The 13,209-nt window shown below is 37.2% G+C and overlaps 1 protein-coding gene across 8 annotated transcripts in view; it reads right to left on the bottom strand.

The window, feature by feature from the left end:
• LOC145202681 (protein scribble homolog) overlaps positions 1-13,209 on the bottom strand; it is a 54,357-nt gene that overhangs the window by 3,010 nt on the left and 38,138 nt on the right. For 4 of the 8 annotated variants that reach the window (XM_080075702.1, XM_080075701.1, XM_080075703.1 and 1 more), the window contains exons 26-39: positions 9,994-10,098; positions 8,408-8,542; positions 8,006-8,155; positions 7,808-7,888; positions 7,376-7,741; positions 6,317-6,403; positions 5,340-6,032; positions 4,925-5,035; positions 4,612-4,671; positions 4,161-4,349; positions 3,435-3,621; positions 2,612-2,783; positions 322-474; positions 116-241 (exon numbers count right to left, since the gene is read on the bottom strand). In XM_080075702.1, the coding sequence (XP_079931828.1) occupies positions 116-241; positions 322-474; positions 2,612-2,783; positions 3,435-3,621; positions 4,161-4,349; positions 4,612-4,671; positions 4,925-5,035; positions 5,340-6,032; positions 6,317-6,403; positions 7,376-7,741; positions 7,808-7,888; positions 8,006-8,155; positions 8,408-8,542; positions 9,994-10,098 (2,615 nt within the window). The remainder of the gene's footprint in view (positions 1-115; positions 242-321; positions 475-2,611; positions 2,784-3,434; positions 3,622-4,160; positions 4,350-4,611; positions 4,672-4,924; positions 5,036-5,339; positions 6,033-6,316; positions 6,404-7,375; positions 7,742-7,807; positions 7,889-8,005; positions 8,156-8,407; positions 8,543-9,993; positions 10,099-13,209) is intronic. The other 4 variants (XM_080075705.1, XM_080075704.1, XM_080075706.1 and 1 more) reach the window with 4 other exon arrangements.

The following is a 13,209-nucleotide window of genomic DNA, read 5'->3' as shown; positions in this document are numbered from 1 at the left end:
AAAGGTAATTGGTGATTTTATAATATCATTGTTTGGAATATGTCTCATTTATTATTTGTTTTCGGTTTCTCTTTAAGATTAAAGGATTTAAACTTTAAGATAAATTATTTTTTACCTCGCCTGCCTCCACTGTTTTCTCTTCTCAGCATCCTGAGCTCGTTTCTCGGCAGGTGAAAGGTCGTGTGACGAGTGGTCATGCGTGACAGACGGTGACGTCACTTTTAACCTTTCGTCCAGGGCGCTAAGAAAAAAATGATCAATGATAAAATTCTTATGTTTTTTGACAAAAATCGGGTATTTAGGGACTTAATATGATTTTACCTTCCTCCTGGTGATAAAGGAACGTCCTCATCCTCATCCAGCGCCACACTCACTCTCTTTACATCCTGCTCCAAAGATCGTATCAGATCCTCCTCGCTCGACGCGGTGCCCAATGATTGGTTGAAATTCGGGTTAAGGCGCTCCCGAGCGCTCCTGGAAAAAAAGTGAGAAAAAAATGTGAAATCAGAAAATTGCCTTCGTTTGGCAGAATTCAATTCTTTACTATTGTTTCTTCTGATAATAGTCTAAATAAGGGACATCCAACTAGAACTGTATTTTTTAACAAAGGATTTTGTGAAGAAAATGGTGTAGTTTTGTGAAACTACCGCATTCACTTAAGAAAAAATGTAACCGTCATAGTGTCACACGATTTTTGTAACTTATAGCATCGAAAAATAAAAACATACCGGACACGTTCAGGTTTTGTAGTGTTTTTTTTTCTAACCCTAGCTCTCCTCAACCATTTTTGGAAATTTAACGCTGAATAAACCGTACGCACTCCGGTTTAAAAACGAGACAAAGATATAAACCTAATACAGTATATATCTTGTGACAAATGTGTTAGGTGAGTACAATATCAGTTTTCTTACTCGTGACACTTTTTTAACAGCTTTTTATACATGCGATAAGATAATAAACGTTATTAAAGAAGAGGTATTTTGCCTGCTCTTTGCAACTCTAGATAAAACAGGTCAGCGTAATGCTTAAACCTGATCTTCATTCTTACTAAACTTAGTCAATAGCGTCATATTGCAGACCCTATTATGTCAACCCTTACTGTAGAAACGCAAAGCGAAGTGCAATTACATTGGGGTTACAGCGAAATAAACCGCAAATACTGCTAGAAAGGTCACAGCCCGCCCAACTAGCGTCAATGCGGGTGCTGAGCAAATTTCATACGCGGCGTTGCTGGGTTAAGTGAAAGTCCACCGATATATCTGGTAGCCCAAGGGAGTACTGCACATCCGTTTACAACTGGGTAATGAGTTTAACGTTCGTATGTAGTACGTAGAAAACCAATGGGTTTAGTACACTGGCGTCAAAAACGGTTTCGTGACGTCAGAGCCCACACCATGATGTCACTTAGGGCTGTTATCTAATAAAGGTTTTATTTTTCAAATAATCAAATAATTTTTTTCCTTTCAAATCAAATAATCAAATAATTCAAATAATTTGGAATACCGGATACATTAGGCCCAGAGTTATTATTAAATAAGGATGGTTGAATCTTTTTTCTGTTTAAAACAATAATTAGTACAGATAGAGACATGTTTCAATTAATCTCTGTAATTTGGCAAAAGCACATGAACATATTCCGTGTGTATTTTTACACCATTACAACAGCTTTTTTCTTGGGTACTGGCTGAATTGAGTTGTGATCTATACCATTTTAATCACTTGCATGAAAAACTTGAATTATTCCTGGGTGTAACTAATACCGCAATGAACCGTAAATTGTTATGCTTTTTGGTCTAATATTTTTGGGGGAATGGGTAATGAACATTAATATAAGGCGGAAAACATATGTTTAAGTGCTTCTGTGTAACCGTAATTCCATAACATTGTCACCAATGTGTTCAAATAAATTAATTTTGCACATATATTGTGGTTTACTGCATAGAAAAAAATTATTTGATTATTTGAAATGAGTAAAAAATTATTTGATAAATTTTCAAATAATTAAAAATTTCAAATAATCAAATAATTATTTGTTTGATAACAGCCCTAATGTCACTCGTTACTGATAGTTTGGAATAAAACTATGTCACTCTTATTACCCTGGAAATTTCAACACACGCAAAAATAATTTATAAAGTATTTAAGGCAGTGGTTCTCAACCTGTTGCACGCGTAACATCAGTGTTACTCCGGAGCTTTTCCGGTGGTATGCGAGTAATTTGCTGCTATACTTAATTCAAGTCAGTTCATGAAATACAACTTAACTGACCCAACTGAATAGTCCTGGCTTCAGGCGAAACTTGTGTCTTAAGCATTCTTTTTTGAAATTTTTTTTTTTTTTGCGAACTTACTGCTTTTAAAAATATCCTGTCCTAGTCAAAAAGAATAGAAGTCTATCTCGTGTTCTACCCTTTACAACAGGGTTTAGGTGGTACGTGTTCAGTATAAGGCTGAGTACGACTGATCAGTTCAGGTTGAAATGTAACAGGGCACAACAACAGACACCCATTTATCATTTGTGCAAATTCGATATGACGTCACGTTCACCTCACTTGACGTAACTATGACGTAACTACAACGTCATATCACAGTATCACACCAAATCAACTTACAGTTTTTCAGGTTTCTTCTCGACTTTGTAGGTTTTGCCTTCAATGACAACTGTCGCATCTTCGCTGAGAGTCGGTGAAACCGGGCCCGTCTCATCATCCATGTATTCCTCGTCCTCATCGATGTCCATAGATCTGCGGATTTCGTCTTTAGACAAGGTCCCGTATTTCTTTTCTACAAAACATTTTATATGAAGCTGTCAAGTAGAAGTAAGGGCAATTAATGGAAACCACAATAAGGAAAGAAAACTAAGTGCATGTGAAACGCATATTTGCAACTAACGATTGAACAATGAAGTTTTAAGGTGTTTTGTGTGATCATAACTTTTGGCGGTATAGCTGAACTTTTGTATTGTATGAAATTAATGCGCAAACTTTCAAAATCAGCTATTAAAAACGCATTTTTTAAACTTATTATTGACTGCAGAAAGCACGAGCCATGCTGTCTGCAAAATATTGGGTGTTTTGTTCATTTAAGATGTACCAAAAAGTTTACTATGGAGTGCCGTTATCGATATCACTTCCATTAACAACCTAAGGTTCAGATTACCACAGTGGCTTTCAACCGGGAGTAACAAAGGCTTTTGATAAACAATAAAAAGTATAACTATCTCAAACTTATAATTTGCAAAGGTTTATATTTAGGATATTTTCAATCATTCCTTTTTGCCTAAAGTCAAACCTTAATCTAGTTTTCGTAAAAACATAATGTATTTTTTAAAAGGGGCGATCAATTCAATTGGGTTGCAAAGCACTGGTTTAACAAGTAACAACATCAGAAAGTGGCTTTCAGTTAAAAGTATTAAATCTTCAAAAACTTGCACACCTTCCTCTCGCTTGATGGTCTTGAGGTCCTGGTCGCTCACCAAACTGATTTTCTTCTTTCTACTGAGACTTCCCTCGGGTGAAACATCTTTATTTTTCTTCAGAGATTGCTGCTTGATCTCCTGTTCGAAGTACTTGCGGCGGTCGCGGAACGACAACTGCTCGTGCGAGATCGATCCCTCCGCATGCTACGTCATAAATTGCATCATCACTATGACGTCACACAGAGGTTGTAAACGCTATTGGTGGTTTGCTATTAAATGTTTAGTCAATAGTGAAGGATATGTGATTAAATGTTGAAGTTATATAAACACCAATTGTGATATTTTAGGATTCTTTTTGGGTTGTAGTTTTGCCTAAAGCCCTAAACGGATTAAAAACGTTATAGCATTTTGCTTTATATTACGCAGGTAAATAAACACACTGCATGTTAATGTATTGGTTAGGTTAGCATGTTAATCGCACACCTTTATATACTACTGTTAATTATACAGCTTACAAATAAATCGCAACAAAGTAAAATCCGCCGCTCTGAAATTAAAGGGTTTAAAAACCGTCGCAATATACAAGAAATGCTGCACGGCACACATGGCAAAAATAGCAGCTTTAATGGTTTGATTAAACAGCGCAAAACGATTAGAAGCGTCCAATAACTCATAACTAGAACAAAAATAGAAGAAAAGAAACGAAAATATAGGATTGGTTTAAAACAGAAACCTCATCTAACCTGCGGACTGGGCAAAGGGCTTGAAGGGTTGCCACTAGTGGGCGATAATGAGGTCTCTAAAGCAAGATGGTTAAGATTGGACCTCGGAAGAAGCGTTGTAACGTCTGCTGAAGCAGCGGCAAAGAATGCCACCCTATCTTTAACAGGAATCAAGTTTTCATCGTCTGGATCTTCTTCGTTAAGCGTAATCTGGTTTGTAAAGTGTTTTACAAAACTGAACAGTATGAACTGAAACCGGTCTGTTTGGAGTAAATGCAAGCAGAAATCGAAAGAAAATGGATTGTAAAATAAAAGGTTAAGAGTATACAGAAAAGAAAAGCATGCCAATGTGGGTTATTAGAAACTAAAATTTACCATAATTTATAATATCTCCATGTTCAAGGCCTAAAGATGCAACAAACTGCTACACAACTATTTCTACGGAACAAGTCAATATATAAGACTGAAGAACCTTAGGTAAAGGAAGAGTTGTGGGGTGAATTAAAGCATCTTCTTCAGAATCAGAAATATCCTAGTGCAAGAAATACAAAGAGAAGATAAAGTACCTCAGAAGTAAAGAAAAATATACTATTTAAATAGCAGAGAAACGTTAAAGTTTGTAGAAGAGTTGAAAAAATCGTAATATTGTTTTCTTTTGTCCATAACACACAGTTTTCAAATACATATACGTTATCTTAAATGAAAACTTAAAAATAAATAAAACAGAGACCCCCTGCTATATGAGCGTTGAAAATGAAACCAGAAGAAAATTATAAAGTAAAGACCTTGCCGAATTGTACAGCGTGCCATAGAGAAGAGGGCGGGGGTTTGTGCCAGTCGTGGAGGTTGGTTGCAACCTGTACAGTTGATGTGGAAGTGGGTGGAGATTGAAAGAGCTGAGAAAGTGAAGGAAACAGTTTACTACTGGTCTACGAAATAAGACCAAGGAAAACAACAAGACAAAGTTAAAGATGAATTGAAATGTAAACTGGTGATAGGTTAGTTGTGAAGTAATGAACACACCAAGAATGATAAAAGTATGTGTAGATCTGTTTTGAACTGTGTACAATAGTCAACGTGACTTTTTGTTTGACAAAAATCAAGTTAGACTTTTAAAGCAGAAAAGATACAGAGTATGGTATCTTCCCTCACAAGCTAACGAGTTTGCGGCCGTGTCAGATGGAAAACTTGGAACCTTACGTCGTTTTGCTTTGTAGATTTTCCAATTTCCAGTGGTGACTCGGGGACAGCGGCAAATTGTCGATAATTGTTTCTTTTCATCTTAATACTAGGAGACTTCAGTTCTTTCTCCTGTGGCGGTTGTTCACCAGGAGACCACAAAATTGAGGACGGAATTAGATCAGGGGCAGCATGACTAGATGAAGGTGACTGATCGCGGTGAAGCTTTCGAACGAACAAGTCTTCATTGGCGGTCAACTGACCTTGGCTGCTTTGAAGGTCAAGCATATGAGGCCAGGATTTTCTGACACTGTTTAAGTCTTGATTTGGACGCGAAAGACTAGAGTAGCCACGATACCGCACAGGTTGACAGCAACTGGCGTCTGCGCTTGGTGTTTGAGGCTGAAGAAAACTTGTAAAACGGCCTTCTATCATGCTAATGGGCCTTGGACGTTTGTTGAGTCCTGGTTTGAGTGTACAAGCCGGGATTGAGCTTTCGTGGTTGTTAACAGGTGAAGCTACAATTGGTTGCAAAAGAAAGTCCTGATCCGTAGAAGAAATGTCTTCACTGATGTCGAAATCGATTTGCTGGTGCAGAAACGTGCCGGAATCGTTTAAGACCGTTTCCACGGAAGCATGTAAGTCAGGACATGATGTGAAAGGGAAAAATAGATTGTGACATGAAGAGGATGAAGAACATACATCCACATCAGGCTGAAGAAGATAATTTCCAGTTTAGGAACAGGGAAATATTATACAAACAAATTGAACCTCAAAACAAGCCAATACAAATTTGTCATTTTCAAATCATTGCAACAACAACCAACGAACATCAAGTCCACATCCTGAAAGGCAAACCACTTCACATAATTAAAGTCGTATTGCTCAAAAACTACACAAAGAAATAACACAATGATTGGTGGAAGAGCTATGGATGACGCATGCATTCAAGATCGCTACAGACATGACTCGACAGAAACGCCAAACACGACCGTCACCTTGGCTTGAACATTGGTTTTGGGACGAGGCAAAGATGCGTAAAGCCTGTACGATGCTTTTCTGTAGGGCTCGCTCGGTTTTCGAGTCTACATGAAAAGGTTATTGATTTTCTTTAAGCCGTAACGTAAGTGATAATCTGACTGTTTTATGTTCTAATGTATGCACAGTAGTACACATATGGACGCCTTTGAAGCTAAACTTGCTGGTTTGTCAATAAAATCGAACACAATATATTTAAGTGCTATATTGAGTTAGCCATACTTTATGATCACGCTACAAATAGAAGCAATAAGTTCAACTGCATTAATTTTATGACCAGGATTGGTCCATATTGAACTAAAATGCAGGTGATTTTAATCTGCTGTGTCAATATGGGGCAGCATGGCAATCATAAACTTACTGCCGGTAAACTTAATTATATTCACAGATTTATATACAGTCTTTCCAATTACAGTATTAAAAACACAGATACAATACAAGCAATACTTAATCTGAAATCAAATGGTCGGATTAACACAAAATACAGACCAACAGATTAGTTTCAAACACTACATATAAACTGCAGAGCAACACACCGACACACGAGCAAAAATCTGTATTTAGTATCAAAACATGCAAAAACACCAACAATGCATTTTAGCTTGCATAAGGCCATTAAAGACATCCATTGTTATTGCACAAAAAGGTATTAAAACTGGTCAGTACATTCATATTAGTGGACATACAAGGAAAAACATGCGAATAGCAACAAAATACTTTTAGTACTGTGTTTGAAACTACACAGATGTTACTTAGTGCTGTAATATTAAGATTTTTTTCCATAACCATCAGTGCATTAAAATACATGCTACCCAACAGTGTTTTAATGCTTATTAACTTATTAGTCATTAATCTCATTGTAGACTGCATTAAAAAGGGGGTTCAGACCTGATAATGGCCCTGCTAACAGCTCTGGACAGCATGCCTTAAGTTAACGTAAAACGGTCAAGTGGTTAAAGATTAGTTAAATTGGGGACAAGACATCAAGCACACATCACCAAGATCTTTAAAATTCCCACCTGCACTGGTCCAGGCCCAACTGGACTTGAAGGGGTTTTGGAGCCGCCAGCTTTTGGGGGTAAGGGTGGGGGCTTGTTCGAGCTTCGGTTTTTGGGGCGTGGGGCTACTGGGGGTGGAGAGGATGGGCTTATACTGCCATCATCAGGCAAAGAGGCTGGGACGTCAACCGAAAGCTGCTTTTTGGGGTCTTGAGCTGCTTTTGAAGCTTGACGGCTGCGTCTACGGCGCCTGGGTTCAGGTTTACTATCATCTGGGCCAGGGGATATCTGTCTTGTCGGCACGCCACTGAGTTCACGATAACTTAATGGCTGCCTTGCAAGGTCAGCCATAGCACCAGTTCCAAGTTCAACCTTTTTCTCAACAATCTGCACAAAAAGTAAACTCTTCACACCCTAACAAGATGGGTTAACCAATGAGACATGATAATTTACCTCAGTAGAATGGTCGTCATCAGAATATTGATGGTGAGATGAATAAGAAACATCTTGCTGATCAGGAGTAGGAGATTCAACCTGTTAGGTTTTCCACAATGTTGACAGACAGGGCATGTTATGCCATAGATTAGGCCTTACTATTATGGTATATGCCTGCTAGCAGTATTGCCTAAAAGTAATAAAACTAGGACATACCTTTTGATTGGATTTCGAGTAAGGGCTTGGTGCGTTGGACAGCTCTTTGTAGGTTGGTTTAAATGAGCCCGGGGGCGCCGATTTAGGTGGAGGGGTAAATGGGGTGGTTGGACCTTCCGATGGGTAATCTTCATCAAAAGAAGCTGATTTCTGTGGACAGGGAAACAAAATCTAAACCAGTGTTTTAGGTGCTTTGTTTTGTAACTGCCAGGCCCAAATCTTGGTCATTTATGTCTAATACCCTTTTGGCAAATAACTTTTGGGTTTCATAGTCCAAATTATGTTTATTACCCCAAAATAACCACTGTCATGATGAAGGACAATTGTGCCCAGACAAAATAATACAATGTTCTGTGTTTGTCAAGGCTTTGATTGTGAGTTGCTAGAGCAAAAATCACTTACCCCATTAACAAATGCTCTCTTAATGGGTTCCTCTTTTTCGGGACAGTCGCTTAGATCTTTTATCCTCTGCAACTCTTCTTTCTTTATCTGCTCTTCTCTTTCCCAAGCCTCCTGCTCTCTGATCATTTGCGACTCCTTAAAACAGGATACTCATCACAGAAAACTGCATGACTATTTACTAAATAACAGTGGAAGGCCTTCCAGGTATTAGTGTACTTATACTTAGAGTACAAGAGTTTGAAATAAAGTTCAACTATATAATGTGCAAATGGTAGCTGTAACTCATTTTCCTGATAGATACACTAACAGTGTTCAAAACCTACAAGTGGACAAGTAAAAACGGTTAGGATTTAGGGGTTAGGACACAAGTAAAAAAGGTGAGGATTCACTGCTTCAAAGAAGCATGTTTATAGGAAAGAAAGGATAATGTACGTTAAATCCGTAAAAAGGTTTCAAAACAATACAACGATGTGTCAGTCAAATCTTTTGCATTTGAATAAACGAAAAAGATTTAAATATTGAATTGTTTCATTCATCAATGAAATAGCTCACAAAGGAAATGACTTTATTCCTTTGTAACCGTATTTTAATTTCATGCATGTGTGTAAATTTACAACAAACTTGGTTTATGTTGCAAATATATTTGTTTTAAACAGGAAAATGACCGCTTTTTGTACATACAAATGTCATATTTGAAATGTTATGCAAACAAGTATAAATCTAAAAAAATGAATTTCAACTCCATGCACAACCACAGGAAAAATACATTAAACATATTTTACAATGCCAATCCACTCGTAGATAACTTCATTGTACATGTAATTTAACCAGAAATACACTAAATAGACAACAATATTAATAAAAACTTAACCAAAGCTTTTTCTGCGATTGTAAAAAAACACTTGTTTATCTTAAGCATTAATATTTAAACACTGTGGAATGTTGCACACTGTTGGCTTACTTAATTCATGGCAACTTTGAGTAGAGTACGGACTGTTTATGTGAGATGGCATTGTCTCAGAGTAAAACAACAAACAATCAAAGAATTATTCATCTTGTTTGACACATAGTATTTGAAAAAAGTAAAACTGGTTGGGAATTCGTTTTTTTTTTTTAATTTAACAATGTAAAAACATAGGACAATTCGATTTGCTACATAAAGTCATTGAACAATATAGTACAGAAATCTAATCATTGTCAATAAACAAGTTAATAAAAGTGTAATTTCTACATTTTTAAGAATAACAGTTCAACACAAGTTATCTGACATTGGTAGTATACTTTTTTATTATTTCGAAGATATATTTTGTTAATATAAAAAAAATATTTTCTACTTCTATGTGCAATTTACTAATAAAAATTAATTAAAAAAAGTTTTTTAATATTGTATTAGTTATACTCTACTTCCATGTGCATTCAAACAGGCATGTTTATACATCAGTTGTACATGTTGAAACAGCAGTATGTCTTACAAAACGTGTGTGATGCATTGCATTAAAATTGATTAGTAGTTGCCATGCAAACACATGCAACAATCATGCATATACGCCACACTGCTAAATCTGATCACATGCGTGTTGCCCTACTTGCTCGTGTTTGGAGATTTCCTCAGGGGTCAAGTCCTGGTCGACTGACGACGAACTATCGGAAAGCGCGGTCAAGAGTGGATTTGCAATCACACCCGGGGAGACCTAGTCAGGCGCATGCAACAATTAACGATGGGAATTAATTTTTTTAAGGTTTGATTCAATTAGAAGCAAATTAAGTGCAATATGTGTGCTTGTGTGCAATGCCGAATCAGCAATAAACATTTCACAGCCAGCGGTTTGTAAGTTAGCAAAAGCCTGTTTACATGTTTGACTTTAAACATTTAAGGTTTTCTGCAATGTTTAGGCATGTCAAAGGTGATTTACATTAAATTTTAACTAATCTGAGGTGCCAGCACATAAAGCTTTTTCATAAAGAACCTAAAAAAAATTTAAATCAAAAATGTAAACAGGCCAGTTCAAACACACCAGTAACTCATTCATTCTCAACCATTTCCAACATACACCAACAATACCTCTTCTGCTGGCTTTTCAGTCACAGGTTCCTCTATTGCTGGTTTACTTTCCAGTTCTTCCACATGTATGACAAGCTCCTCAGTCTCAATCACAACATCTGATGCTGACCTTAACTCAGAGCTTTCAACCTTACTGTCAACTTCAGTGGTTTCTTCTGGTGGAGTGACTACATGATCTGACCTAGTGCCAGTGCACTCTGCATTCACAATACCTATGTTGAAATTAAGAGCATTTGCAATGTCCGTTTCCAAATCAGTGTCGGGTGAGACAGGAGCATCTAACTCTGTGTCAATTGATTCTTCAGCTTGTTTGTCATTGTCAGGGAGTATTTCATTCTCTTCTGTTGATGAATCTTTGATTTCCACCACTGGTGCATCATTTTCTTTGCCAACTTCCGCTGGAACTGCTTCCTGGGTTACAGTAACTTGCTTCTTTGGACTGTCGGAACCAATAGATGCCTCTACATCACTTGGAGAAGTAACAATGATCTTAGGGTGGTTCATTCCAGTTCCGTTTGTCTCCTCTTCCACAGCTGTGCCATTTTTATCCTTGTGTTTGCTCTCTCTTTTGCTTTTTCGGAACGGGTTTCGCTTCCTGAATGATCGGCGCAGTGTGCTTCCGAAACTCTCAGAATGTGCCAGAGAAGCATTATTTTCTTTAGTTGACTTTTTCTTGTGTTTCTTCTTCTTGCGATCTGCAACTTTCGGCGAGTCCACTTCTGACAATTCTCCTTCTGGTGGCTTTTGGTCACTCTTGGAAGGACTGTACTTGTTTGAAAATGTATTCCCCATGTTTTTACTGATCAGAAGATTACAAAAACTACTTCAGCAGATAAAACCCATTACAACTGCAAGATCGATAAACAATAGTTTGGTCATTTGGTCTCAAATACAATTTCTCAACAAATACATGAAAATACAAATTTTTGCAAACTATTGATTTAGACTTCAGAGAATATAAAATACATTGACAGAAACAAAGTTATTTAGGTATTCAACTTCAGAAAGTTTCTACTCATTTTGTACCAATTGCATTCTGTTTTACGTAAGTAATACATATGCCATCAAAAAATTTCAAAATTTTAATTTTTAAAAATTTAATTCCAACTTGCAGTATTTTCAGTCTGTTTTACAGTTCACAAGTTATGCATATGCTTAAATCTAACTGATCAAAATGGCACACTTGAGTTACATCTAAAATTCTGTACACCAACGGTCAAGCCTACGCAAATCCACAATCAATTGAGACATTGCCACTCATGGAACTGTCAAAGCAGTAGCACCAAAAGAAGCAATGCAGACTTCTGTTGTCCTTGTCTTCACACCCGCGCACGCACTCTTTGCGTCATGTTTACACATCGGCCCTGATAAAACGGGACGCAGCTGCTGGCCGACGTTTGATTAACTCTACCCCTGACGCGTCAAGCAAACATAACCTTCACTTAGCAGGTTGGCTTAGGTTCGCGCTCCCAGTTAACACTTATAGCTTGGGTAAATGCAATGTGATATGCAGTGACGCACGTACGCAATAACTCAAGAAGCATTAAAACCACTTTTCCTGTTCCTAAGGCTCTCGTTTATTCGTTTCTTTCAGAGTACATAGGTCAAAAGCCCAAAAGCATACTGTTGGAACGTAATAGACCCCAATATTCTTACTCAACCAGTTTCAAACGCAGGTCTAAGTTACAAGAAAAATTTTTTCAAGAAAATATTGTACAAACCAAAATAGTTGGTTCATAAAATAATGCCACAGTAAACATTTTTCCAACTCGGTGAAACAACCACCAAAATAGTAAATCGGTCATATTTCCAGCAAACATTTTCCCAAGTAACGCCAAAGACGAATTTATCTTTTCGGTAACTGTTTTCAGGATTAAACCGATTTTCATTTTTTAGCTGCCTCTATTGTTCCCCACCAAGCCTATGCTCCGTTTGCGCTATCTCCGTTACATTCCAATGCACGTTAAATGGACATTGACGAAAAACGTTCGATCAATCAGGCTAAGATGTTTCAAAGGCCCGAAGCTTGTTAACTGCTTATAAGCAAAAAGCGAACCTATTAAAACGCGCATATAAATTGAAGCAAATGACCCAATACAAAACCTACTCTTCAACATTGTTCCCTTAACGAACACTTACATCAACACACAATAGCGTAAAAAACAAAGCGCTAAACACATCAGCAAATGACAGATGTAGTACATTATACAGTATAGTAGTGCTTGCAATGGTCCTTACGATGTACTTAATCAATACATGTGCACAGTAATAGATTTCAGGCCTGACCAATCAACAATTGAAAGCAACCAACGTAGTAATCTACTCCACTGGGAAAAGCTAATTGATAAACGAGAAAACTCGCCGGTTCCGCGTCAGCAAACATACACTATAAGACATTGCGTACAGCGGAAAGCAATTGCATTGATTGCATTACAGACGAGCGACGCTACCAGCTGATTTGGCCATATTTGCAAAAGCTGTATGGATTCACCAACATCGGAAATTGCTGAGTTTTAATGCTCTATTACAGATGATGTACGAATATTTGAGATTTTTTGAAATGAAAACTGGTACTTTACTTTAGCCAGAAAAGACCAATTATGAACAGGAAAGGTTGCAAACAACTGGTGAACGTCGTGTTGTTTAAAATTATCAAACAAGTGACTCACTATATATGTGTGTACAAATAAATATGTAACGTTGTGTAAAATGATTGCAAAATATATACAAAGCTCAATTA

Source organism: Phallusia mammillata, chromosome 7, assembly GCF_965637545.1.
Source record: "Phallusia mammillata chromosome 7, kaPhaMamm4.hap1.1, whole genome shotgun sequence".
Lineage (NCBI taxonomy): Eukaryota > Metazoa > Chordata > Ascidiacea > Phlebobranchia > Ascidiidae > Phallusia > Phallusia mammillata.
The sequence above is the reverse complement of the archived record's forward strand: the minus strand, read 5'-3'. Positions and strand labels throughout refer to the sequence as shown.